The sequence below is a fragment of the Lissotriton vulgaris genome, chromosome 5 (assembly GCF_964263255.1).
Source record: "Lissotriton vulgaris chromosome 5, aLisVul1.2, whole genome shotgun sequence".
In the NCBI taxonomy this organism is placed as follows: Eukaryota; Metazoa; Chordata; class Amphibia; order Caudata; family Salamandridae; genus Lissotriton; species Lissotriton vulgaris.
Genome location: NC_141693.1, coordinates 245,425,838 through 245,453,801, shown reverse-complemented (window position 1 = coordinate 245,453,801; position 27,964 = coordinate 245,425,838). Strand labels below are relative to the sequence as shown.

Sequence of the window (27,964 nt, the reverse complement as noted above, 5' to 3'; positions counted from 1 at the left end):
GAAAGGTGTTTAAAAATCGAGCTCTGGGGGCGTGGCCAAGATGGCGGGGTAGACGGACGCGTCTGCTAGAGCTCCCGACCCCATCGGAGGCCCCGAGCCCTGAATTCAGCTGCATTTTCCCCCCGGAGCCACGCTGACTGGCTCCACTGAACGGGGAACAAGTGACAGCCTGACCGTCGCTTCCAGCGCACAACAGAGTGCTGAACTCACCGTGTTCCCGGTGCCGCGCTCGGAGCCAGCGCGAGCTGAAGCAGTGCCCCGGCCCGGACAGGATAGCTTGGCGCCGGACGGCTGAGAGGCGAGGGGTGGACGCGCCGCTGTGAGTGGGGCTCTCTGGCTCCGGCGGACGGCACAGCTGAGCGTCACGGAGTGGAGCGGTGTGGTGTCCGGGACGAGTCCGCTGCCCTCCGATGCTCTAAGATGGTGGCGAGCCGAGATGAGGGATCCCCGCCCGAACCCGCTGGAGATCCACGGACTGCACAGTGAGTGCGCTACCCGGGGCGGACTACCCCCGCTGCCCAGCAGACACTTCCGTCGGCGCGGTAAGCAGAGCGCCTGGAACCGACACTGCACCAGCCGAGACCTAGAGATCTCCACACCCCGAGGTGCTGCCCGGACCGGGGGAGGGGCTACGCAAACGCCCGGCCTGGAGGCCTAGCCGGGCGGCGACGGAGACCGAACGCAGCGCTTAGCGGAATTGCTCCCTTGCGGAAGCGGTCTGCAGCCGACAGGACACAGGCACCCCCCAGGCGAGTGACACCCCAGAATCGCCGACAACACTTTGCACGCACAACGGAGCACCCACAAGGCCCAAGGTGCTCGGACTGCACTCCCTGAAGCACGCTGTTTGCGGTGGGACGGCCCTGGGGGGGCCGTAGACCGCGTGGAGCGCCTGGAGCGGTCGCCTAGCCGGCTGGGTCCTGGGGTTCGCCGCATACCGAGGTACCGGCTGGACCGAGGGGGGAGCTACGCAAACGCCCGGCTTGGAGGCCTAGCCGGGCCACGTGAGGGACCGAACGCAGCGCCCAGCAGAGTGGCTCCCTTGCAGAGGCGGTCTACTGCCGACAGGACACGGACATCCCCCAGGCGAGTAGAACCCCCGATTCCCCGGCACCACATTGAACGCACGACGGAGCACCCACAAGGCCCAAGGTGCTCGGGCTACACACCCTGGGGCACGCTATCTGCGGTGGGACGCCCCCAGGGGAGCCATAGGCCGCGTGGGCACCCAGAACTGCCAGAGGGAGGACTCGATAGGGATCTGGAAGACGGCCCCTGTTGATGGACACCGCGACTATCCCCTGACCCAGACGAATACACAGGGGTGCCCGGGATACATTGAAGGAGGGGACCTCGGACCACTGAAGGACGCCAGGACTGTGGCGAGCGACCGGGAACCCACTACATCGGCTGGACGTCACGACTAAGGTGAGGGGCGCCCGCACCTGTGCCAGAGAAGCAGCTACAGGATCTCCGTGGGGACAACTACGGAAGCCCCCCATCTCAAACCTGAGGTGGGGCTATTGACCTAGGCCGGTGGTGGTCTTCTGAGCGGACACGAGCCGACGTCCGCCCCGAGCTGGGTGCAGGCTCCTTGGGGCCCGGATTCTACGTGCAGAAAGGAGTAGACTGTTGGGGAAGCCTGAATCATGGCGGGTCAAAGAGGGGGAAAACGCAACGATCGTACCGACCGCACGCTCCCGGAGATGCTCAACAGACAGCAGACCAAAGGGGACAGAGCCTCTTCTTCGCCTGGAGCAGCTGGGGGCTCGCAGTCAAGTGCAGCAGCGGAGCCCCCGGTAACCAGATCCTTTTTGGAGTCTCTCTTTGGCACGCTGAGGGAAGACTTCCAAGCCCTAAAACAAGAAGTAGCGGGGGAGGTGCGTGAGGTTCGTAGGGAAGTGGAGGGCCTAGGGGAGAGAGTGGACACTGTGGAGACCTCCGCACACAGACAAGCTGAAGAGATCACTCTTCTCCAGCAGGAAGTACTGACCCTTCGAGAACAACACCTGGACCTACAATTGCACAACGAAGATTTAGAGAACAGGTCACGAAGGAATAACATTAGGGTCCGGGGTGTGCCATCCTCAGAGGAGAACCCGGACATTGTTCAATACCTGCAAGAACTCTTCCGCATGGTCCTAGGAGAAGGGGATGACTTCCCCATTAGAATCGACAGAGCGCACAGGGTGGGTCCCACCAGAAGATCTAATGGCCCCCCTCCGGACATCCTGGCGTTCCTCCCAGACTTCCCACTGAAAGAAAAGATCATGGCGGAGGCCCGAAAGGTACGCTCTCTCACTTTCCGGGATCACCCAGTGGCTCTATACCAAGACCTGTCCGCGATCACGCTTCAGAAGCGCAAGTCGTTCAAGATTGTGACGGACTTTCTCAAACAGCATGAAACACCCTACTCATGGGGACACCCCTTTCGTATTATCTTTAAATGGCAGGGCGAGACGCACCATATACGAAACCTCCAGGACGCCTGCGAAATCTTGAGCATCACCACAGAGGAGGAGGACTCCCACACGCCTAGACGGCGGCGCACAACTGACGACGGCTGGCATCGAGCTACAAGAAGGAGAAGAAGGACAACGGAAGCGGCACGGAGACCAGGGTCTCCAACGATCAGAGCGGAACAAGAGGCCGCTGTCCGGACTGCGTCCACGGTGCTTGAAGGTCCAGAGGTGGTGGCACTGACCGCTTAACTACGCTCCGGGGGGAATTCATAGTAGCAATATTTCCATGGCGGGCTTGGAAAGTCGATGGGGGGGAGCGAAGGTTTGACTACGTGTGGCTGGACGTCCACTAAGGTAACATTCCACGGACTGGTCCGTTTGGGCTTGTCCGGGACTATTTCAGGAAGTTTTGGGTGCACTGGTGAGGGGGGGAAGCATGACCCGGGGGTCGACGCTGAGGGCAGTGAGGGGGGAGTTGGGGACGTTATGGTGTGTGTTGAGAGACATGGGAGGGAAGGTTTGTTTGGAGTTGGGGAGGGGGAAAGTTGGGGGGGGAGAGTTGGAAGTTACCTTGTCCAGTGCTTCTACAGTATCTGTGCATGCTAGTGTAGACAATCGAATTTGCTTGGCAGTCATCCTGTTCTCACGCACTCTGGTTCGCACACACAGACAGAGTAATCCGAACCGTCCATGGCAGAATTGAAAGTAGTGACCCTGAATGTTAAGGGGTTGAACAATCCCACGAAGAGAAGGGCTATCCTATCCTTATTAGAAAACTCTCGGGCAGACATCTATCTGCTCCAGGAGACCCACTTGTTAGCTAGTGATTGTCACAGAATGAGGTCCCACCATTTCCCTACACAGTTCTTTTCCTCCAATACGACTAAAACAGCGGGGGTGGCTATTCTTCTGTCCAAATCGTTTAAGGGTGAGGTGTTGCACAAATTTGTAGAACAAAAAGGTAGACTTCTTGCCTACAGACTTAAAGTGGGAGTCCTAACGTTTACTGTAGGCGCAGTTTACGCCCCGAACGAACAGCAAGATAGATTTCTACGCGGGGCTCTGGAGGATGTCACGGCTTCACCGGACACACACAAAGTACTAGGGGGGGACATTAATTTGGTCTTTGACTCCTCAAAAGATAGATCGGCGCAGCGATATCCACAGACTGGGGAACTCTTGCAGGCAGTTAGGGCGCAGTTAGTTGAATCCGACCTGCATGATCTCTGGCGCGAACTCCACCCGACTGACACAGACTTCTCCTACTACTCGCATGAACACAAAACTTATGCCAGACTTGATTATCTACTGGTCTCCGGACCTGTTCGTGGCCTTGCCACGGCCTCGGAAATGGGTGTTGTTTCTCTATCGGACCATGCACCGGTCTCGGGGACCTTCCATCTCCAGCCGAGCTCTGCCCGGAGGGGGGTCTGGAGACTTCGAGACACCCTCCTACATAGGAAAGACGTGGTGCAAAGCATTACTGATTCAATCAAGGACTTTCAGCTGCACAACTCTAACGCTGATACTTCCCTGTCGACTCAGTGGGGGGCTCTCAAGGCAGTACTACGGGGAGAATTTATTGCGGTCTCAGCTGCGGATAACCGAGATAGGAAACGTACACGGGACGAACTCACCCAGAAAGTCAGGGAATTGGAGACCGTACACCGTCGCACTGGGGCTCCAAGAGTTTGGAAACAGTTGAAGGCAACTAGGAAACTCTTGTCCTCACTGGACCTTGATAGGGCGGAATATGCGGCATTGCGCCTCAAACACGCATATTACACTGGGGGGATCGATGTGGTCGCCTGCTGGCAGCCAAATTGAGAGTGGCCCATCAGAGTCGCCAGGTGAAGGAACTGACAGGAAATGCAGGACAAGGGATCACTGGTGATGCCGAAATTGCGGAGACCTTTCGTCGCTTCTATGCTGATCTATATAGAGCGGAAGCCGCCAACATGGAAGACGCGGAGGGTTACCTGGATTCGGTGACCCTGCCGTCCCTGACTCAAGAGCAGGCAGATTACCTAGAGAGAGAGATTAAGATTGAGGAGGTGATTGCAGCGATTACTTGGCTCAAACTAGGAAAAGCCCCTGGCCCAGACGGCTACACAGCCCTCTTCTATAGAACGTTCTGCGGGACGCTAGCCCCTATCTTGACCAAACTGTTTAATTCCTTCTCTGATCCTGGAACTATCTCTCCAGACCTGCTACAAGCGACAGTGTCAGTCATCCCCAAACCAGGGAAAGATAGGAAGCAGTGCGGCTCGTACAGACCAATCTCCTTGCTAAATTTAGACCTGAAACTCTACACGGGGATTCTTGCGGCGAGATTGGCGCAGTACCTCCCTGGCCTAATTGAACCGGATCAAGCCGGTTTCGTGCCTGGACGGCAGACGGTGGACAACACTAAGCGAATAGTTCACGTCTTGGAAAAAGCCTCACGTATTCCAGGGGAACGTATGCTGCTCTCGGTCGATGCAGAAAAGGCGTTCGACCGGGTGCACTGGCCCTACCTCGAACGAGTTATGGCGAAGCTGGGAATGGGGGAAAAGTTCCGAACCATGGTCTTTAATTGCTATAAATCCCCCTCTGCCGCAGTACGAGTGAATGGCTGTGGCTCTCGACGGTTTGATATCGAACGCGGAACGAGACAGGGATGTCCCCTCTCCCCCCTCCTCTTCGCGCTCTACATGGAGCCCTTTGCCCAACGAGTGCGGCAGAACTTGGCCGTAACCGGAGTACGAATGGGGGGCTTCACCAATGTAATAAGCCTTTACGCAGACGACGTCATTTTCGCGCTGGAAAACCCGAGGCAGGCCCTACCCGCATGTATGGCGGAACTCAAAGCTTTTGAGAGTGTGGCCGGCTTTCGGATGAATGTGGAGAAATCCACGGCTTTGCACCTCTCCCTGACCTTAACAACTAGGACCGACCTACAAAGGCTCTTTCCCTTACGGTGGTCGAAAGATCAGGTGCAATATCTAGGGATTACGTTAGCTCCGACGTTGCAGGCCATGGTTTCCATTAACTATGAGGCAGTGGGCAAAAAGGTGAGGGACGAACTCGGGAGATGGAACAAAGGAACGATTTCCTGGCTTGGTAGGGTAGCAGCGATCAAAATGACAGTTTTACCCCAAATTCTGTACTTATTCCGGGCACTGCCCTTACAACCCCCCAAGGGCTGGATCCCACAAATGCAAACTGACGTGTCCCGATTTGTGTGGCAAGGCCGCAAACCCCGAATGTGCCGCACTCTCACGACACTGACACCAGAATCAGGAGGGCTGGGAGTTCCCGACCTTCGCAAATATTTCCAGGCAGCCCAATTGAGATATCTGGTGGAATGGAGCAGGTGGGAGTCCGATAAACACTGGCTCTTCCAGGATCAAGCGGTAGCCGGGCGCCCTTTACAAGAAATACCCTTTCTTCGCCGCCCACACCGTCCCCCGAATCTCTATGCTTCTTACATAACGCGGGTTCCGCTGAAAGTATGGGACGCCACAAATCACACATTTGACCTCACCACGTTTCCCTCGCCTTTCACACCGATTGTAGACAATCCCGACTTCACGCCGGGGATGGAGCAAGGGGCCTTCTCACATTGGAGGGACAGGGGCTGTAGGGCACTCTTCCATATGTACGCGACGGATGGAGTTATCCCCTTCCACAGCTTTAAAGATATTTATCAGTTGACCGAATCTGACCGCATGAGATACTGGCAGGGACGACACTGGGCCTTACAGCCGAGTGTGAGAGAATCTGCGGACAGGAAGCTCCTACCGTATGAACGATGGCTGATCACCCGCGCTTCAGACTCCAAACTTATTACTGACCTATACAAAATGCTCCAGCTCCCGTCTTCCCACTTCTACATTCCCGGTAGGGAGCGCTGGAGTAGAGAACTGGGGAGAACGCTTAGCCTTAAGGAATGGGACCGTATCTCATACAGAGCACGACACTCGGCCTATCACGTGGGCCTCACAGAAACCTTCACTAAAATCTCCACCTACTGGTATCACACCCCAGAAAGACTACACGAAATGAACAGGCTCCTTAGCGACAGATGCTGGAGAGAGTGCGGGCAGATTGGTACACTAACACACATCCTTTGGGACTGCCCAGTACTACAAGCCTACTGGTCGACAGTGATAGATGAGATTGATAAATGCTTCGAGATTGAACTGCCTCGATTTCCAGCGTATACCCTGCTGGGTCTCCCAAATGATTTAATGTATCCTCTAAAATCTAGGAGGGGGAGGCAGATTGCCATTATGCTGGGCTCTGCGGTACAAAACATACTGATACACTGGCGCACAACTACCACTCCCTCACGCACTGGCTGGCTGCACAGGTTGTGGCATGTTCTGGGGATGGAAAAATTGTCTCTCACGTTAGCAGGAGATGTGACTGGTTTTGAGGAACTGTGGCAACCCTTTCACTCACTGCTGGCTTCAGAATTTACGGAAATCACATGCCCGAGGTACCTCAGGCTCCTAAGGCTTACGCCCCCTTCGTGAGGCATTGTTTCATTCAGGAGGGGATAACCATGGACTCACGGGCAGGTACAGAGTCGGAAGGAAGAAGGATGACTGATTGCTTTCATGTTACACCGCACTGGACAGGGAGGGTGGGGAGGGGGAAGGTTGTTGGGGAATGTTGTTTTACTTAAATAGAGGTACAAGCCCATAGGGCACTGTTTTCTTTGTTCTCTTTTTTCTTTCCTTGTGTACGCCTCAGTGCGAAGGGCAGGACAGTGGAGCAGCCCTACGGCTGGGTCATTAGCATTTCTGATCCTGAGTTGCCTCTCGCAATACCCACTGCATGTTTGTAAATTGCTTTCCATATGCAGCTGTACCTTTCTAATAAAATACTTTAAACGTAAAAATCGAGCTCTCGTCGGTAGAGAATGTGCTTCGGAGGCTATGGAAAGGATTCCACTAAACATTAAGGCCAGCAGCAGACCAAACTATTTGAATGTTGGTCAACCTGTACTTCCATGCACTAGTTTGGACAATAGTGATCTGCTGTGTCATCTGTAACTAAGGGCTTTGTGGTTGTTCAACTGATTTGAAATACAGGGGAGAATCTTCTTGTGTTATTGATCCTCTCAAGGCAGTGTTGTTGGATGTTCTCCGCCTAATGTACAGCTACTGGTGAAGGGGGAAAACTATCGAGCCAGCAGTGCTATATATGTAACAAAATAAGTTCTGGGGCCCAAACTATGCTCAGATGCCCGCAGCCGGCACTATTGATGACCGCATACCGAACACCAAGACCGTGTAGCCGTAATTCCACTTCATGGCTCTTTAATTTACTACCAGAAATTTTATTTATTTTATTTTTATTTTATTTATTTTATAGCACTTATAAGGCGCGCAGCTACCCACAAAGGGTTTCCCGGCGCCAAGATAACAGAGCCCAAAACACAAACGGAGAGGAGACAGTCAGCAGCCAACTATTTGTCAAACAGCCAAGTTTTAACACTTTTTCTAAATCTCAGATGATTTTCTTCTTTGCGTATGTGGGGGGGAGTGTGTTCCAGAGGGTGGGCCCTGTCCCTTTCTCTCCTGCATGTTTTTTCCCCGTTTTCTTTCTTTTTTGTCCTTTTATTCCTCCTTTGCCCCTTTTGTGTTATCTCTTTCTTGCTCTGGGTCAGAGTCTGATGTGGACAAATAAGTGCTAAAAATGGAATCCGGCAAGCCCCATCTGCAACCACTGGGTCAAATTAAGTACTGCCAGCTGGGATTTAGAAGGGGTTTAGGTAGGGCTGAATTTAACCTGCGACCACTTTAGATTCATGAGTTCCTAGTTCTGTGGAATCCATCTGTGTTTTGTGTATTGTTCATCTTTTCAATGTTTTTTAGTTTCAATGAAATGAAAACAAGCACTGGCGTTGCCAATAGGTCTCGCAGTAGGAAAGTTGGAGCTATTGGTTTTGTAAATGACAAAGCCCTTTATGTATTTAAAATGATAACCAAAGTGAAAGGCATTGTTATTTGCAATTGTAATGGCACCAACTGTCGTACTGCGAGACCTATTGGCAACGTGAGTGGTTTTTCGTGTGTGAGTGGCGTTGTGTGTGTGAGTGGCGTTGTGTGTGTGAGTGGCGTTGTGTGTGTGAGTGGCGTTGCGTGTGTGAGTGGCGTTGCGTGTGTGAGTGGCGTTGCGTGTGTGAGTGGCGTTGCGTGTGTGAGTGGCGTTGCGTGTGTGAGTGGCGTTGCATGTGTGAGTGGCATTGCATGTGTGAGTGGCGTTGCATGTGTGAGTGGCGCTGCATGTGTGAGTGGCGTTGCGTGGTTGAGTGGCGTTGCATGTGTGAGTGGCGTTGCATGTGTGAGTGGCGTTGCATGTGTGAGTGGCATTGCATGTGTGAGTGGCGTTGCATGTGTGAGTGGCGTTGCATGTGTGAGTGGCGTTGCATGTGTGAGTGGCGTTGCATGTGTGAGTGGCGTTGCATGTGTGAGTGGCGTTGCATGTGTGAGTGGCGTTGCATGTGTGAGTGGCGTTGCGTAGTGGAGTGGCGTTGCGTAGTGGAGTGGCGTTGCGTAGTGGAGTGGTGTTGCGTAGTGGAGTGGCGTTGCGTAGTGGAGTGGCGTTGCGTAGTGGAGTGGCGTTGCGTAGTTGAGTGGCGTTGCGTAGTTGAGTGGCGTTGCGTAGTTGAGTGGCGTTGCGTAGTTGAGTGGTGTTGCGTAGTTGAGTGGCGTTGCGTAGGTGAGTGGCGTTGCGTAGTTGAGTGGCGTTGCGTAGTTGAGTGGCGTTGCGTAGGTGAGTGGCGTTGCATAGGTGAGTGGCGTTGCGTAGTTGAGTGGCGTTGCGTAGGTGAGTGGCGTTGCGTAGGTGAGTGGCGTTGCGTAGGTGAGTGGCGTTGCGTAGGTGAGTGGCGTTGCGTAGTTGAGTGGCGTTGCATAGGTGAGTGGCGTTGCGTAGTTGAGTGGCGTTGCATAGTTGAGTGGCGTTGCGTAGTTGAGTGGCGTTGCGTAGTTGAGTGGCGTTGCGTTGTTGCGTGGCGTTGCGTAGTTGCGTGGCGTTGCGTAGTTGCGCGGCGTTGCGTAGTTGAGCGGTGTTGCGTGTAGTTGCGTGGCGTTGCGTAGTTGCGTGGCGTTGCGTAGTTGCGTGGCGTTGCGTAGTTGAGTGGCGTTGCGTAGTTGAGTGGCGTTGCGTAGTTGAGTGGCGTTGCGTAGTTGAGTGGCGTTGCGTAGTTGAGTGGCGTTGCGTAGTTGAGTGGCGTTGCATGTGTGAGTGGCTTTGCGTTGTTGCGTGGCGTTGCGTAGTTGCGTGGCATTGCGGCGTTGCGTAGTTGCGCGGCGTTGCGTAGTTGAGCGGCGTTGCGTAGTTGAGCGGCGTTGCGTAGTTGAGCGGCGTTGCGTAGTTGAGTGGCGTTGCATGTGTGAGTGGCGTTGCATGTGTGAGTGGCGTTGCATGTGTGAGTGGCGTTGCATGTGTGAGTGGCGTTGCATGTGTGAGTGGCGTTGCATGTGTGAGTGGCGTTGCGTTGTTGCGTGGCGTTGCGTAGTTGCGTGGCATTGCGGCGTTGCGTAGTTGCGCGGCGTTGCGTAGTTGAGCGGCGTTGCGTAGTTGAGCGGCGTTGCGTAGTTGAGTGGCGTTGCGTAGTTGAGTGGCGTTGCGTAGTTGAGTGGCGTTGCGTAGTTGAGTGGCGCTGCGTAGTTGAGTGGCGTTGCGTAGTTGAGTGGCGTTGCGTTGTTGCGTGGCGTTGCGTTGTTGCGTGGCGTTGCGTTGTTGTGTGGCGTTGCGTAGTTGAGTGGCGTTGCATGTGTGAGTGGCGTTGCGTTGTTGCGTGGCGTTGCGTAGTTGCGTGGCATTGCGGCGTTGCGTAGTTGCGTGGCGTTGCGTAGTTGAGCGGCGTTGCGTAGTTGAGTGGCGTTGCGTAGTTGAGTGGCGTTGCGTAGTTGAGTGGCGTTGCGTAGTTGAGTGGCGTTGCGTAGTTGAGTGGCGTTGCGTAGTTGCGCGGCGTTGCGTAGTTGAGCGGCGTTGCGTGTAGTTGCGTGGCGTTGCGTAGTTGCGTGGCGTTGCGTAGTTGTGTGGCGTTGCGTAGTTGAGTGGCGTTGCGTAGTTGAGTGGCGTTGCGTAGTTGAGTGGCGTTGCGTAGTTGAGTGGCGTTGCATGTGTGAGTGGGGTTGCGTTGTTGCGTGGCGTTGCGTAGTTGCGTGGCATTGCGGCGTTGCGTAGTTGAGCGGCGTTGCGTGTAGTTGCGTGGCGTTGCGTAGTTGCGTGGCGTTGCGTAGTTGAGTGGCGTTGCATGTGTGAGTGGCGTTGCGTGTGTGAGTGGCGTTGCGTTGTTGCGTGGCATTGCGGCGTTGCGTGGCATTGCGGCGTTGCGTAGTTGCGCAGCGTTGCGTAGTTGAGCGGCATTGCGTGTAGTTGCGTGGCGTTGCGTAGTTGCGTGGCGTTGCGTAGTTGCGTGGCGTTGCGTAGTTGCGTGGCGTTGCGTGTGTGAGTGGCGTTGCGTTGTTGCGTGGCGTTGCGTAGTTGCGTGGCATTGCGGCGTTGCGTAGTTGCACGGCGTTGCGTAGTTGAGCGGCGTTGCGTGTAGTTGCGTGGCGTTGCGTAGTTGCGTGGCGTTGCATGTGTGAGTGGTGTTGCATGTGTGAGTGGCGTTGCGTTGTTGCGTGGCGTTGCGTAGTTGCGCGGCGTTGCGTAGTTGAGCGGCGTTGTGTAGTTGCGTGGCGTTGCGTAGTTGCGTGGCGTTGCATAGTTGCGTGGCGTTGCATAGTTGCGTGGCGTTGCGTAGTTGCGTGGCGTTGCATGTGTGAGTGGCGTTGCGTTGTTGCGTGGCATTGCGTAGTTGCGTGGCATTGCGGCGTTGCGTAGTTGCGCGGTGTTGCGTAGTTGAGCGGCGTTGCGTAGTTGAGCGGCGTTGCGTGTAGTTGTGTGGCATTGCGTGTAGTTGCGTGGCGTTGCGTAGTTGCGTGGCGTTGTGTGTGTGAGTTGCGTGTGTGAGTGGCGTTGCGTAGTTGAGTGGCGTTGCATGTGTGAGTGGTGTTGCGTTGGTGAGTGGCGTTGCGTAGTTGCGTGGCATTGCGGCGTTGCGTAGTTGCGCGGCGTTGCGTAGTTGAGTGGCGTTGCGTAGTTGAGTGGCGTTGCGTAGTTGAGTGGCGTTGCGTAGTTGAGTGGCGTTGCGTAGTTGCGTGGCGTTGCATGTGTGAGTGGCGTTGCGTTGTTGCGTGGCGTTGCGTTGTTGCGTGGCGTTGCGTAGTTGCGTGGCATTGCGGCGTTGCGTAGTTGCGCGGCGTTGCGTAGTTGAGTGGCGTTGCGTAGTTGAGTGGCGTTGCGTAGTTGAGTGGCGTTGCGTAGTTGAGTGGCATTGCGTAGTTGCGTGGTGTTGCGTAGTTGCGTGGCGTTGCGTAGTTGCGTGGCATTGCGTAGTTGCGTGGCGTTGCGTAGTTGTGTGGCGTTGCGTAGTTGCGTGGCGTTGCGTGGTTGAGTGGCGTTGCGTGGTTGAGTGGCGTTGCGTGGTTGAGTGGCGTTGCGTGGTTGAGTGGCGTTGCGTGGTTGAGTGGCGTTGCATGTGTCAGAGGCTAAATGTAGCACAGGGAGACCTCCAGTGGTAAGACAATCAAAAACAACTTAGAAAACATTTCACAGTATGAAGAGATCAAACTCATGAACAAGCGTGATACACCTCAGCTAAAAATCATGATAAATAACAACACACATTAGAAGTGAAACTGCAAGTACAGAAGGACCAGCTTTGCTTGTTTAAAACTCCCACTTCAGGCAGATGAGTGTAATGTGTAAAGCGTCTTGTGCACATGAGCAGATCGGAGTCTGGAAGCAAATACAAAGAAGAGGAATGACTGAGGCGCATTGGTGTGAAGCACATCAAAGGGCTTCTCCTCCCCTAATTAGCCGTTCCGGGGAAACTGAAAGTACGGCCGGCCTGCGGCCGGCCATGAATAATTAGGGGAGGAGAAGCCCTTTGATGTGCTGGGCTGGCTGGCCCTGAATGCGCGTGCATGTTATCACGTGGTTCACGGGCACTGCATGAAAACCGCGGGGCTGAAAGCCCTTTGGTTTGAAGCCGTTTTCGCCACATGAATTCTCGCTCCGCTCGATGCGCTTGCGCACATCGATAGGTCGCGAGACCTAAAAAACTTTAAAAAATATATAGATGTTTGTGTATGTGATATTTGTATAGAACCAACCTGGCCAAAGGCGGCAGATCGCTAACAGGATCAAACACTCAAGGAGTGATTTGAAGGGAAGCTGATTTGTGGACTGCCATGGCCTGCATTTAGGAGGTGGGATGGTCAAGGTCTCAGGCAGCAATATTACTCAGGTCCATAAACATTTTTTAGGAAGAGGGGCCTTTGAACGAAGGCATGGCAGAGACAGCAAGCCAGTGCACTGCTGCAATACACGAGTGTTGAGGAGTGGCCATTTTAGAGGGACGCTAAGCATGTGACGTGTGGACATTAGCAAGAAGGCGCGAGCCCAAATTTTGCATGTATTATCTTTATGACTGTTATTTATATATTACTGAACAACTATGCCCGTTGCTTTTAATGAAGGAATATTAAAAGCTTTCAAGTCTCGCGTTATAGGCAAACGACTGAAAACTGAGTAAAATAGCTGTAAAGCTGTATTTTTATTTTTGAAGTTAATATCTAAGGTAGACTGTGTGCACTTAAATGGCAGACGCAGGTTTCGCTCATTAACAGACTCACTAAAGAAGACAGTGATTCTGCACAGGGTGGTAAGTGGGGATGTTGAACACCAAAGAAAACTGTAAATAAACTTCACTCACCTCTCGGAAATCTCAGTCTGCGACAGCTGCAAGAAACAGAAAGAACACAAGTCAATACAAACAACAAACAGCAAACGCACACATGCACATAGCACAGTTTACACACATTATAGACACTTGCCCTCCACAGGAAAGGGAGTGGTTGTATGTCAGGATACCACTACAGAAATATCGTGCTACACGAAAATATGGACCATCAACATATTGTAAAGTTAAGTATATATTGATATAGATTTACTACTCTAAACTCCACAACTAAGAAACTTGACAAGTACATATTGTCAAGGTACATATACGCAGAGTTACATATAGTAAACCCATACGTTCCTATATAATACTTACCTTTTAAATATCTTGGTCATCGTTTTTTTTGCCACAGTATTTTTTTAGCATGAAATGTGGTGCTCGACATTCTGTTGCTGTAGATTTCAGATAAGATAAGGACTATTTGTAATGTTTTAGCATGTTATGTTGTTCAGAAGTAAAAATCTAATAAAAAGATTTCTAAAAAAAAGAAAAAGATAGAGACCATTCGCAACTTCGGGCAATATTAATGAGTGAGTGAGTGAGTCAGTCAGTCAGTCATTCAGTCAATCAGTCAGTGAGCAAACAGTGTGTGAGGGAGAAATATGGACTTCTATTGGAGGTGGCCAGTGTGGCAACTGCTATTATTGGGGTAGCTCTTGGGTGCCTCAGGCCCTGCTTCTGCTACGTCTACTTTCAAGGGTCAGGAACACATCTGCAGAACAAGAAATGAACAAGGCTGTAACTAAAAGCCATGTTCACAGGCTGTAGTTTCCACTATTCCCTTTTCCCCTCACCAGTCACCACGAAATAGGAAGTTGTTGATGGATAAGGGTGGTACTGAGATCAACAACGCGATGGTGTCAATGGTGGGCAAAGAGAGCGCCATGGCGTTTCCAGCCTCGCCCTGGCATTTCTGTGAATCGATTCACGTTTGACTGTACAGCGCCACATACTGCAAATGGATGGTTCAAGGGCTAGTGTCAAGATTACAAGTGATGTACATCACCGGCTCAGAGTATGATACAGAAAAACCTGTCCCACTAAATCCAACTGAACAGGTGCAAGAAAGGTTCATTTGCTTTTTCGTTTGTGCTGTGGTTGCAGGTAGTGGACACCAGCACTCACTTATGGGAACCAAGACTTATTTTTCATCATCAGTTTTTGATCCAGAGCAACAACCACAGCAAGAGGGAGGGAGAGAGAGGTGGGGAGGGAGAGGGGGGAGAGAGAGAGAAAAGCACAAAAGTGAGACAGAAGGAGCAAGAGAAAGATAGGAAAACATTGATAAAAGGAGAAAGCAGGGATGAAAAAGTACATGAAGAAGTGAGCTAAAGAGACGGAAGGAAGAGAAGTGGAGGAAGAAAGTGGAAAAGTGTGGAGTCAAGAACTGGCAGCCATGGACTTCCATAACTCCGGTGTTTGACAGCACCAGTGGTGGGCTCCTAAGTAAAAGTTTTGACCCGGTATTTTTTCCCATCCTTGGGCTCATTCATTGGCAGCAGATAACAACTGAGAGATTATAGGTTCCTGGTAATGATGCGGGAGCCCATCGCTTGCTGCAGTAATCTGGATAGTACTTAGTCCTTTCTGGAAAAATGAATGGAAGGCCTCTGATTTGTGGCTTTACGTGGTTCTGGCTTAGTTGTCGGTGCCTTTTCCTGAAATGTTTAGCTTCCAAATCAAATTGATCTAAATGAATCTGTTCCAAAATGGAAGTGTGTTGAGCACAGTGAGTGCAGACAGTACTTATGCAGTTGGGCACTAAGGCGCAGAGGTATCTCAGGCTAAAACTAATAAGGGTTTAGGTAGCCGGCACAGGATCTTAAAAATGATCGTCTAGTTTTTAATAAATAAACTTTTTCCATACTTGAATTACTTCCTCATTTGCTTGATTAGCACTGTGTTTGGCTTGGATATTTTTTTATGGATTTCTGTAACAAATTAACAACTCGAGTTAGAAACAAAATGGGGTAAATAACATGTATTCTTGACTTCCCATGAAATTATGTGTGTACTTGAAAGTACAGGTTAATCTGATGGACGGATTTGGATAGGCTGATGGTTGTCTACTCGGCAGAGCAGCTACAGACCCTATGCAACGGAGGCAAGGGAAACCTATGTTTCATTTGGAGAAGAGGAAGAGCCCAGGCAAATCGTCAGTGCCCAATATGACTCCGATGGTGTACATCTTATCTGAAGGTGACCTATGTCGCAAAGTCAGGGATAAGGGAGATGAACGTGTGATCCAGTAATGAGAGGCGAGACCTCTGTTGACTGCCTCCAAGACATAGTAGGAGTCTGGCATCCATCGTAAATTCTGTGCCGGACTTTTTTGCCTTCATATGACTATGCCATACCCTATCCTGTACATTGAGGAGCATTTGGCCTTGAAGGGTTTGCAGGTTCTTTACGTTTTGCGCTGGGATTAGGTGACCCAGTCTTGTTTACTTGTGAATTTAGCTTTCAGGAGCCCTCACCTTCCAGGGGTGGATTTGTAATTAATATAGGTTCCCCTGGAATTGACGATGATCCAATTCAATCATCTATACCAGAAAGGAGGGTAAAAAAGCCAAGATGGATAATCTTTGAGGCACTCCACTGGGCAACCATTTTTTAATAGTTGGCTATAATTGTCAGCAAAATCACTGAATTGACACTAAGGTTCCCATTGACTCTTGCTTCTGTTGTTCCTGAGATTGCAGAAACTTTGGGGAGTTGCTGTGCTGTATTTGATTTTTATTCCACAGAGAGGGGTGGTCTTTGACGTTTCTCAGTGCAGTCTTTGCTCCTCTACCCCAATTAAAATTTTACATATGCATGGCTTAAGCTCTGATGTATTGCAACCGGTAGCGGCTGGCATGGCTCGCGGTAGGGGGGTTGCGAGAAGAGAGGGGTTGTGAGGGGGGTTCATAATGTAAAAAAAAACATTTAAATCATATCTTTCCACCAGGTCCCATGTCTTCACTGCTCCTGTTCTCCTGCCTCCGACAGGAACAGGAAGCAGGCAGCCAGGCTCCCTCCCCTATGCCAATCACAACGCTGCATGCAGCATTGTGATTGGTCTGGAGCGCCGTGACACAGCGCTCATCCAGGGGCTTGAGGGGTCTGCATGTTCTCAATGCATGCTGCAATGCAGCATGCATGGAGAAGGGCAAAGTGCGCATGACTGGTTTGTGCGGTCTGAGAGTGTCAGCCAAACAGTCCGTGTGCACTCAGGAGTGGGCAAACCACTCCTCCACTGGCCTGATCAGAGAGCAGAGCAGCGCCGCTCGCCCGCCCGCAAGAAAGCAGTGAGGCAACGCACCTCCACCATAGCGGAGGAGCCACTCCTGACTGCTACACTCTTCATTGGTTTCATCAGAAGGGCCGGGGTGACTACTGCATGTTCGAAGAGGTAGTCTACAATGCCTAGAAAATATCTTGTATTGAAAAAGCATGCTGATTTTAGCAGAGAGAGGTGAATTCCATGTTGAAATATGGGGAGCAAGGTTAGGCATACGGCTGGAGACTCAGATCATGCCGCCTCCTTCAATGCCATTCAACTAAAGGCAAATCGATCTATAAAAGGGAAAGGCATTAAGAAGGTACAGGTAGGATTCAGGGTTACTATTTGCGACCTTGCTATATTCAGCTAAACAGGTACATTTAAAGGCCTCTGGAATCTGAGACTTGCACAACATCTGACTGGTTGGTTGGCTGATTTCGCCTTTTAGTGTAAATGTCATTTTTGAATACTTTAGGATACTTTTGATGAGGGAAACAGCCTTTACTTTGCATCGAAAACTGCGCAGTACCATTACAACATGGACAATACAATGAACGGGGTGTCACCAGGCGTTTCGTTACCAGGCACGTCGTTACAACAACTTGCAGTAGGAAACGTGTTGTTGGATTTTAAATCCAACACCTTCCCTACTGTTGCACAGACTGGAGTTGGAATAGTAATATATACTATTCCAAAGTCCAGCGCTGCCCTAAAAAGTTGTTGTATCGACTTGCGTGGTAATGGAATGCGTGTTAACAACGAATTTGTTGTGTTGCCAGAGTTGTAAGGACATGCACTGTAAAAGCATGTGTGATTGTGTCATACATCTTTTTGCCGCAAAACATATTCTCATTAGTGTTGCTTTAACATCTGACATCTCAGATAACTGTCCTGCTCGCTTCCTTTCACACAAACTAGTACAGCAACTTTGGTTTTTGCTCTGCGTTGCATGAGAAAATTGGATATTTGACTCTATGGGCCTGATTACGATGTGGTTTGGACATCAACCGACAGCTTGTCGGTTGCGGTCCGACCGACGTATTATGATATGTGCGGTTAGAGGCAGCAGTTGGAAGAGCGTGGGGTCGGAAAGGTCTCATAATCCCTTAAGGACGGCGTTTCCGCCGTCGGGATTATGATTTCGGTTTAATACAACCTTTTCATGTTAGCCATTCCGAAATGGAAAGACTGTTGGAAAGTGACATTGGGGGCACCTAGCAGTGGCCCTTCTACCCCCTGGCCCTCCACATCTGCGCTTGAGTGCCTGCCACACGGTGCGTGAAGGGATGTTCACAAACACCCATTTCTCAATTTCAGTCGGAAGAGCTAACTTGAGGTCGGTCAGTTCCCAATTGGCAGCGATGTCAGAGCACACTTCCTTTGATTCGTTTTTCACAGGGATCTTACTTGGCCGTGGTCATGCCTCAGATCTTAGGTCCGAACACCCCTCTGACAAACCCTACTGATGCTCCCATCCTCCCCACATCATCTCGTGTTTTCAGCAACCTGTTGTTTCCTCTAGGGAGACTGTAGTACTACATAAACAAATAAATAAATGCATGGGACTGCCTATGTGTAAGCTATTTGACACTGACGCTAGGTAAATTCAGACAGGTTCACTCTTAGATGCAAGATCCAAAAAGGCTGCCACTTGGCAAAATCCTCCCCGTGATGCTTTCTATATCTGCCCTGGTCACAGTGTCGACCTAAGGATTTTTATGGGCCCCGGGCAAGACATATTTTGGTGACCTCTGTTCGCAATTTTATTACCTATTTACTTCTAATTGAAGCCCGCATGATGCTAAATAAACGGGGTTCACACAAACAGCTGAAATATGTCTTTCCCCGGGCCACAAAGATACATAAGTTGATATTGGGCAAAACGAGACAGATTCAGAGGTGGACGTAGACAGAGAGGAGGGTAGGGAGGTTGAGATACAGAAATACACACAGTTGAGGTTCAGAGAAACAAAGTTTACTTTCCCAGGGGGCCCTTGTAAACTGGGGGCCCTGGGCAATTGCTCACTTTGTCCATGCTTTAAAACGTTTATGCCTGGCCATTCAACAGAACCTTATGGTTCGTACTATTAGAGGCATGACTGAGAACAGACAAAGGAGCCGATTAGGATCGCGGACGGACTTGCGTCCGTCCGCGACCCCAGAGTAGGAGGCAACCTCCGCATGGCATGCGGAGTTCCCTCCTGTGCAATTAGGATGTGACCGCCACCGTGGCGGTCACATCCTCTATTTTTAACATTGCAGCGGGTGCGGCTTCAAGCTGCACCCGCAGCAATGTTAAAAATGCACGCATTGCATTTGCATGTAGAAAGTGGCAGGCACTGTGCGGTGCCTGCCGCTTTCTGCATACAAATGCAGGGGTTACCATAGGTACCCCCCTTGTGCACCCCCCACCCCCCTTCACCTAGGGGGCCTGCAACGGGCCCCCGCAGTGAAGTTACACATGCTTTTCCACGGCGGAAAATCCGCAGTGGAAAAGCATGTATCAGAGCCCATCCTGATCTGGCTGACGGTGTCTGAGAGACACCGTCACCATATTAGTGCTTTTCCGCCGCGGTTGTAAGCCAACCACGGCGGAAAAGCTGCGGACGGAAACCAGGACCCACCAGCCATCCTAATGTGGCGGTGGGTCTTTCTTTGGTGGGTCCGCTGCGGATTTTCCGCATCCTCCGGGCCGGCGGTGGCTTCCGCCGGCCCAGAGGATGCCGAAAATCCGCAATCCTAATGAGCCCCAAAGTTTGAAAAGTGAGACTCTACTCAATCATTGGTCTGTGTGATTCAGAAGCAAAAGCCCGAGAGGAAAGGAGCTGGCCTCGTGTCTTCCGGTGAAAGGCCCCTCCTCACCTCTGCCCCAGGCAGCTGCCATAATAAAACTGAGGCATATAGCTGGATGCTGCTTGAAACACCTCTATCTTCCATCATCCACCCTTGGCACATGATGGCCGACTAGAGAAGGTTCACAGTATCACCATAGCATCTGCCCAGGCTTAATCCATCTGTGTTTTGATTTAAAGATAGAGAGCGTTCTGGGATTCACTGCTGTTACGTAAATCACCGCCCATAATTCACACGAGAAGAATGCAGAGGGAAATTGAGAGTTTGATCTGGGTTTGTTAGGAGACACCACCTTACAGAAAAGAATCTCTGCCTATCTGCCACTGTGAAAGGAGGGTGAAATAAAGGTAGTCTAACCCCCTGCCTATCTGGCATTGTCACATGATGGTGACAGGAAAGGACTCTGGCTCGCTGCCCCTCTACCACTGGGAACTGGTGGGGACCTAAAGGGGCTCTCTGCCTATCTGCCATTGTCACATGATGGTGACATGAAGGGGTTCTGACAGGGGAAGACTGCTAGCCATTCACAGTGGGTAATGGGCCTCAACAGACTAGGTAACACCAATCAGACTGCTGACCATGAGCCATAGGTCTTCGACCCACAGTAATTATCAGTGGCCTAGATTAATTGTTTGAGCATTCCAGCCATCACATTTGCTTGCTTTTTAAATACCTTTATTGGCGGTATTTAAGTGACACATTTTTCGAGTGTTAGAAACTTGCTGTTTAGGAATAGATTTCCTTTTGTGCATATGTTCCGCACTTTGAGTTGGAGAATCACATTAGCCTTTGTTGTCGGGAGTATCACAGGGTTAGTAATAAAGGGCAAATATGGAGAATATATAATCTGAGACATACCAGAGCATTCAGCTTTTGTTGTTTCATGTGTTAACCATTAATATTCTTAAACTGCCTGATCCTCGCTTGATTCAGTGATTCACTGAGTGATGTGGGCTCTGTAATATCTGTTTCTACCACCACGTGCAGTAGTATTACAGAAGGGTGATAGCAGCAGTAACCAAAGTGGACCTGTGCACAGTTATAATTCAGTTCCGGGTCGGGTACTTCCAGGCACCCATCTTGCTTCAGGTTATCCTGGGCTGCTAGCCTGCCCACATAGGTCCAAGTACGTCTATATTGTTCTGAAGAAGTAGTTTGTGGGGTAAATTGGAATGTTTACAAAACAGTATAGGAACTTGGGCAGCACTACCATTTTTATGATTAGTATTCTGCCCACACTTGTTAGTGTAATTGAATCCAGCGCGCAATTTGATCTATGACTTTAGTAATGGCAATGCAATAATTTACATTAAGGATTACTTTAGGATCTCAGTGTATTTTGACCGGTAGAGGATGTACTGATGCAGTGTCCGACATCAGCGGGTATTCCAAGTGGGTATTCCAAGCCACACCAGCATACATTGGGGGTTAAAGGAAACAGAGGGGCATATTTTCAAGGCCATTTGTGTCGCTTTTGCACCACTCAATGTGGTGCAAGAGCGACGCAACTTCAAAATGAGATTTACGAAGCCATGCAAGGCCACCTTACGTGGCCCTGAGTGTCTTCATAAATCCCAAATTGCTGCGTTGTATTACTCTGCACCATGGTGGCGTTTCCATGGTCGTTGCTTAAGTGTTCCCACGCATTATCCATGGATTTTGATGCATTCCCAGCTTTACCAAAAGTGGTAGATCTGGGTTTGCATCAAAAACCTGCTCCTCCCCAGGTGCAGCGTAACAAGGAGAAATATCTTTTTTTCTCCTAGTTTTTCCCTCTTTCTCGTGTGCTGGATTCAGTAGCACACTTAGAAAGAGGTAAACACCTCAGGGAGTGGTTTTTGTGCAGAAAGTTCTTCCTTTCTGCAAAAAAACAATCCTGCATGCAACACAGGCACCCTTGCACCGCGGTGCAAGGGGGGCTGCGCTGGTGCTAAGCAGCCATAAGGGTGCCAGCGGAGGGGAAAAGGCAGGAATAAGCTGTATTGGTTTAAATACAGCACATTCCTGCCTTTTCCCTGCCACGCAGAGCAGCAGAGCAAGGTGACTTGCAGCGCTGCACTGCGTGACTTGGCCATAAATATGGTCCAGAGTTTATAGTGAGCTTTGATAGAGTACAAAATCTCGAAAAGACCCCGATAATGGGAGTTAGTTTAGTGTCTGAGATTTTCACAAGGTAGATGTGTTGTGTACTACGAGGAGAACAGTCTCTGTTGTAGCCCACTACCACTCCAGATGACCCTGATCTAGTTCACACTGCTTGCTCTGCCTCAGGCTCTAATTGACGGCCATGTCATGTACCTAGTATCCAAGGTGCTGCCACACACTCGGCAATGGATGGCAGTCCCATTGTAAACTATGACATCCCCGTTCTACAAGCTTGGGGATGCTAAAGCACTATTCTTCACTGGCTGACTTAGTTACCAAGAGACAGGAATGGCAACAATGTGCAAGAGACATCTGTAAGATATGATCATTTGGGAAGCAGATTTTCAGGTTCCTCCATGCCCCAAGGAACACACACAGAGCTTCTGATCACCTGCCTTACCACTTATAAACTGAGGGATCAAGATAGGATCTGCTCGTGAAGTGCCATGTGACAACGCCTCACCCACCACCAGCACCCTTCCCCCTCCCACACAGAGACAAGCAGACCAAGCAATTGTGGAATTCTTGAGCAACTAGAGTAATTTCAGTTAAATCAGGAACTACATATACAAACACCTCAAGGACATCTGGGAGACATCATTTTTACCCCCATATTCTAGTCATCCAGAGTCTGGTTTGTGGGAATACCTATTCCTGCAGACTTAAAGGGTCCAATCAGAGGAGAGAAACAGCTCTCTTTCCCAGGTTCTGCATCTCTAACAATCACCATCAATAGGCATTTTAAAATGCTGCTGTGGATGATGTCAGGGGCGGGTTGCAGATGTATTGTGATGGTATTCACTGGATGGACCCTTTCATATGGCGCCGTCTTGCCTTATTATGGAAGAAAATCTGAGCCATACATTCTCTAAACAAAGTTCAGATAAACAATGCACAACCAGTGCTCCACACAAGTTGTGCTTGAAAAAGAAATGTAATAAATGCCTTTTGCTTTTATTTTTAACAGACTCTTTTACTCAGGCACTATGAAAGATTATCGTTTACTTATAAATGTCCATATTCATACCAGTCCTTTGTGAAACTTTTGTTTTGTTGCAAAATTTATGAAGTTGGCAAAGTCCCACAAAATTTGTGTCTAGGCATATTTTCACTATTTTGTTCTGTGTGGCTGGTTCGGGCAGAAACTGTCTTGAAGCACATATTTTCTCCTCAAACTAGTACCCTTGCTATCTCCTGTGAGTTTTGAATACAATGTACACTCTTTGGTTCAAACCATCAATCAGTAGATTTGTAGAGCGCTACTTGTCACCCTTGAAGATATCCAGGAGCTGGAAGGCTCCAAATCAGAAGCCAGGTCTTCAGGGAGTTTCGGAACTCTGGAAGAGATGGGGAGGTCCATACATGAAAGGATAGGTCATTCCATGTCTTAGCTTCTAGGTAGGAGAAGGAGTGACCTCCGGGGGGTAAGGGTTAGAGAAAGGGATGCAGAGGTGTCTGGTGCGCTGATGAAAATTCAGACGGTAATTCAAGTAGGCGGTTCCACAGTTGCATAGGGCTGTGTAGGCATGGGTCCGGATCTTGGACTGGCTTCTTTTCTGTACTGGGAGTCAGTAGAGTTCCCTGAGGTAGGGGCTGATGTGGGTACTTCTAGGGAGATCCAGCATGAGTATGGCTGCTGTGTTCTGTATGGTCTGTTGTCGTCAGAGGAGGTGAGTTGCGATCCGTCTGTAGAGAGCATTGCCATAGTCCAATCGGCTGGAGATGAGGGTCTGGGTGATGATGTGTCTTGAGCCTGGGGTAGCCATTTGAATATCTTACGAAGTGTGTGGAGGATGAGGCAGCAGGAGGAGAAGGCAGAGTTGACCTGTGTTGTCATGGTTAGCTTGTTGCCCGGAATGATGCCTAGGTTCCTAGCGTTATCAGTGGGGGTAGGAGTAGGTCTGAGTACTGAGGGCCACCAGGATGCATCCCTTGGCGAGCTATTGTTTCCGAAAATCAGTACCTGTGTCTTGTCTCTCTTGTGCTTCAGGCAGTTGTCCTTCATCCAGTTGGCGACGTCTGTCATGCAGTTGTGGAAGTTGGTATTGGTGGTGTCTTCAGAGGGGAGAGGCACAAATATCGGAGAGGTTCATATTTCATGTGAGATACTGCAAATTTTAGTCTTCTGAACTTGTGCATAAATGTGAATTATTTTTGTGAAATTTAATGAAAGTTAGCAAAATTATATTTAGCCTTACAAAACTTCAACATTATCTGATATATAGACAGAGGGCTACATTATCCAACTAAACGCTGTTATAGAGCTATTTCATTATGGCATCATGCCCCCGCATGTACTGACAGAGATCCCACTGAGAGCTGCAAATCTTTTTTTAATCAAACTGAATATGGCGACACCAAAGGATGGGCATTAATGCCGGATTCCTGCCAGTACGGTGCTATACAAAAAAACCCTGAGCTATTCGGGTCATTAAAATTAGGACATATAAGTTCTCAGTCAATCGCTAAAGACCAAATTTGCAGTTTCTTTCTGTCCAATAAATATCTGTAGTGATAAATATCTGGAGGCACCAGACCAATGGAGGCACCTACTCTTTACAATGTACTCATATCCATTCTGGACACAAGATGACCCAAATGCAGTGTCATTTTCATTGGTGTCAAAAATTGTATCTGACTAATGATGGTCTGCAAAGTTTCACAGGCAGTGTTTTTCTCGATAAAATCTGTGGCTATTTTATCCTCACATTATAATTCAATGCTCTCCGTTAATTGTTGTCTGTTCACTTCAGAAAACCCCAGTAGGAACAAGACTGGGGGATGGTAATGCATGTCAAGTGAATAGAGTTGCCAGCTAGCAGGTTTTATACAAGCATGACCGTATTTTAATGTCCCTGTTGGATAAAATTTTTGAAAAATCACCCCAAAAACAGGTATTTTCATCCTTATCTGTGCATACTTTAAACAGTAAGTGGTAGAAGCAAACACTTAAAAATGTTTCTACAGATGCCCTTAGTACCACTGACTGACAAAGTAAACGAGAACAGAAAGGCCGTATTAAAAAGGAATACAGACGATTTCATATAAAGTTATACTGAAGAATCGTGTTCAGGCCTTTGCAGAATCTTAAAACGTCACATTCCTACCTGTGTATAACATCTGCTGCTGTGCTGCCAAACCCTTAACAAGGCTGTTCAATGTTTGATTATCAACAAAACGTTCTGGTTTGACAGGGTTAAGGAAGCCAAACCACTACAAGACGTATAATAAGCTGGCGCGGTTTCCAAGCGACAGGAACGGTCCGGGTACACAAGTGCCCTGGCCTGCTCAAGAAAGGGACAGGGTTCAGCTTTCTCGGGCAGTGGCATAGTCTGTCTGTCATGGGCCTTAATGCAAGGATGGCGATGGGGCCCCTGGACGCTGTTTAAACTGTGAAATACAGCAAATATCAATGTTCCTCTGGGCCCCGGTGCTGCTGCCCCTGCTGTACCAATGTAAGCCACTCACTTGTCCTCGGGTCCAAGCAGTCTGTCTTCTCTGGCCACATGTCCCAGCAGCTAATAAAGAGGACATGTGCTGGTGGCATACCTGCCAACTTGAAGAACAATCTCATCGAGTGAGGAGGAGCGGGGCCTCGTGCCCAGAAGTACCTAAGGGGCACTTTTGAACCCCAATCCTAAGCAGGGCTGGACTGGCCGTAGCGGGCACCAGGCATTTCCCTGGTGAGTCGCCAGGGTGGGGTCCGGTTTTGGGCCCTTGGGGCCGTTTTTGTTACAGGGCCGTTTTTAATATCAGCCCGTAACAAAATAGTCCAAAACCGGCCCTGGCAAATAGCTCGGCCGCACCCCCAACCTCCTGGGGGTCGGTCGAGTACTTTGCCAGGGCTGGTTTTAGTTCCCAGTCCGGCCCTGCCCCTAAGCCCCCTCCTACCAAACAAAATGAAAGCTTGCTGAGGCTCGTGCCGATGTCCTGTGGTGTTTTCACACCCCTTCATGGATGTCAGCAGTTCAAAGCCTTAGAAAACGAGCTGGAAAACCACTATTTACTGTGGTTTTCATCTCGTTTTCCCTGCCACCGTGTGATATCGACTCCTCACCGAGAGATCGTGTGATGGGAGCCGATATTGTGTGTCACACGGTGATCCCGTGTGAGTTGCCAGGTATGTGGTGACGTGACCATCAGGAGATGAAAGGAGGTGGGGAGGGGCTCTTAAGCTGCAAGTCCTTAGCCATAGATACAAATGTCCAAAGAAACGTTGGAAGGCGTGGCCGCGGAATTTTTATCGTTCATCTTTAAGGTGTCCCTCTAGTGTTCCCGTACTAGGGCAGCACTGTGTAGTCGGGCACCCTCTAAATGGAGCTTGGAAATTTAACTACATTATTAGTATTTACTCAAGAAGCGATGCCATGTACGCCTGTCGCTTTATTTAAAAACACCTTTAGTCAGAGGCTGTTGTGAACTGTGGTTTGCTTACAAACTCTGGTTTCTAGCCCATAAATCATTCACATATCATATCTTCTCTAGTCAGAGCACATCATTCTGCTCTAGAGCCCTCTCGTAAACAGATGTATGAGCCAGCAGCTGATAGGCCCTGTGCCTTCCTGGGTACAAGGAGGGATACGATTGATTCTGCAGAGTTTGCTGTGTACATATGATAGAAAATACACCCCTCTTCTGCCTGGCTCAAGAGAGGGGGGTGGAGAAGGATACATGTTCACACATACCGTGCTCTGCGCAGGAAGCCAGATGAGGTGGCAGTGGAATAGCATTTTAATGAAGCTGTGAAATTAGTTTTTTAAACTTTATTGTTCCATTATAAGCTACTCCACTTTACAATGCTGCTATTTTAGGGGCGCAGTAACCAGTCGTGCAGCAAGTGAAATGACACCTATTGCACCCCAATTCTCGATGTTTTTCATTCCCATGCCAGTGCATGGAGGCCCATTTCCGTTGCTTGCATTGGGCCCCATGGCACCATTGCCAGCTCACTGTGTTCTTTACACTGGTGTGTTCAAGTTTTGGGTTCAAGGATTTGCAGAACCAAAAAAGTCTGACACCAAGGGGCCTCAAACGCTAACACTCTGAGGGGTGATTCGCTATACTACGTTTCTGTTTAAATGTTGGTAGCAAGATGTTTGACAAGCCAAGGATGAGAGGCCTTCTTTATGATTGAGTTTTCTTTCAAACACTTTCTTTTTTTGAGTGGAAGAGACTGCTTAGATCCGGACTGGGAAGGTAAGTCTTGGACTATCCACAAAAAGCCTGTGGAAACAACAGAGTGATCTAGAGTTTAGATGGTGCAAACACACTCACCATGAGGCTGTGGTCATCCATTTTGGTCAGCACATCCACTAAATAAGTCCTGAGGGTGGCCAGCTTCTGGGCAGATTGTTCCCAGTATGCCCGCTGGGTCAGGATGCCTTGCTGGGCCCGTTCCTCCTCCGCATGTACCTCCTCCAGTAGGCGTTGCTCCTCGTTCTCGCACACGTTCCTCACAAACATTAACCTCTGGATGATCTGCTCCCGTGCACAGCTGGCTGCACACTGGTAGAGGGACAGAAGAGCAGATAAACTCAGAGGGCAGGGAATGATGCAAGAAAAACTCAGCATGCAGGAAAAGCTATCCAACAGAAATCTGTGCATACAGATACACTGTGAGTCAATTCAATTCAATTCAAAAATCTTTTATTCGATTAACGTATTGATAATCATAAAAAGTACATCATATAAGGTAATACATTTCCATAAAAACACATTATTATGTTACAGGATAAAAATATAAAAGATTATGCTGTAATTCATAGTACAAGAATTAATTGATTCAGAAGATAACAAACTCAATCAAACAATGTCTCCATGGCATTACGGATAGTTAAGCATGATTTTAGAAAGAGCACTACGTTCTTTGCCACATATTGTGAGTCTAGGTGCTGAAGAGCTAAGAATGCCGGACGACAGGTTCTCAGCCCCATTTGGCGCAACAGTGGAATGATCCAACGCTTACGTGATTCAGTGTAATAACGACAAAACAGAACAATGTGCATAGTCGTTTGGGGAGAGACATGATCACACGGACATTTGACTAGGTCTTGTGACCAGTTTGACTTAGTCGGAAATGTAACAAGGCGGAAAAACAAATTGAAACGGAACCTTGTTAATAGGTATTTTTCATAGTTCGATAAGTAAAAAGTGAGATAGGGCTGGATACCTGGAGAAACTTGGACCGACAGAACTTGCACGTTAGTTTGTTTAAATACTTCACCAGAAAGGCGCAGTTCTCTTAGGTGGGTGAGACATTGATTTTTTAGTGCATTTCTGCTTATATCTACTATTGAAGGAGGATCCGTGAAGTAGTGTGTAAGGTTCAGGTCTTTCAAAAAATTAAAAACATACGTCAACCAAGGACGTATGAGATCAGGGCACGCGTTAGATGGCATTGGGGTTTGCTCCAAATACGGTGCCACAAGAGGATTGGTTGACATT

At 49.5% G+C, this 27,964-nt stretch overlaps 1 protein-coding gene across 1 annotated transcript in view; it reads right to left on the bottom strand.

Moving 5' to 3' along the window:
* Positions 1 to 27,964, bottom strand: part of BSPRY (B-box and SPRY domain containing) — a 119,071-nt gene that overhangs the window by 27,924 nt on the left and 63,183 nt on the right. Inside the window, exons 3-4 of the mRNA XM_086921274.1 lie at positions 26,795 to 27,025; positions 13,231 to 13,256 (exon numbers count right to left, since the gene is read on the bottom strand). Of these exons, the coding sequence (XP_086777400.1) occupies positions 13,231 to 13,256; positions 26,795 to 27,025 (257 nt within the window). The remainder of the gene's footprint in view (positions 1 to 13,230; positions 13,257 to 26,794; positions 27,026 to 27,964) is intronic.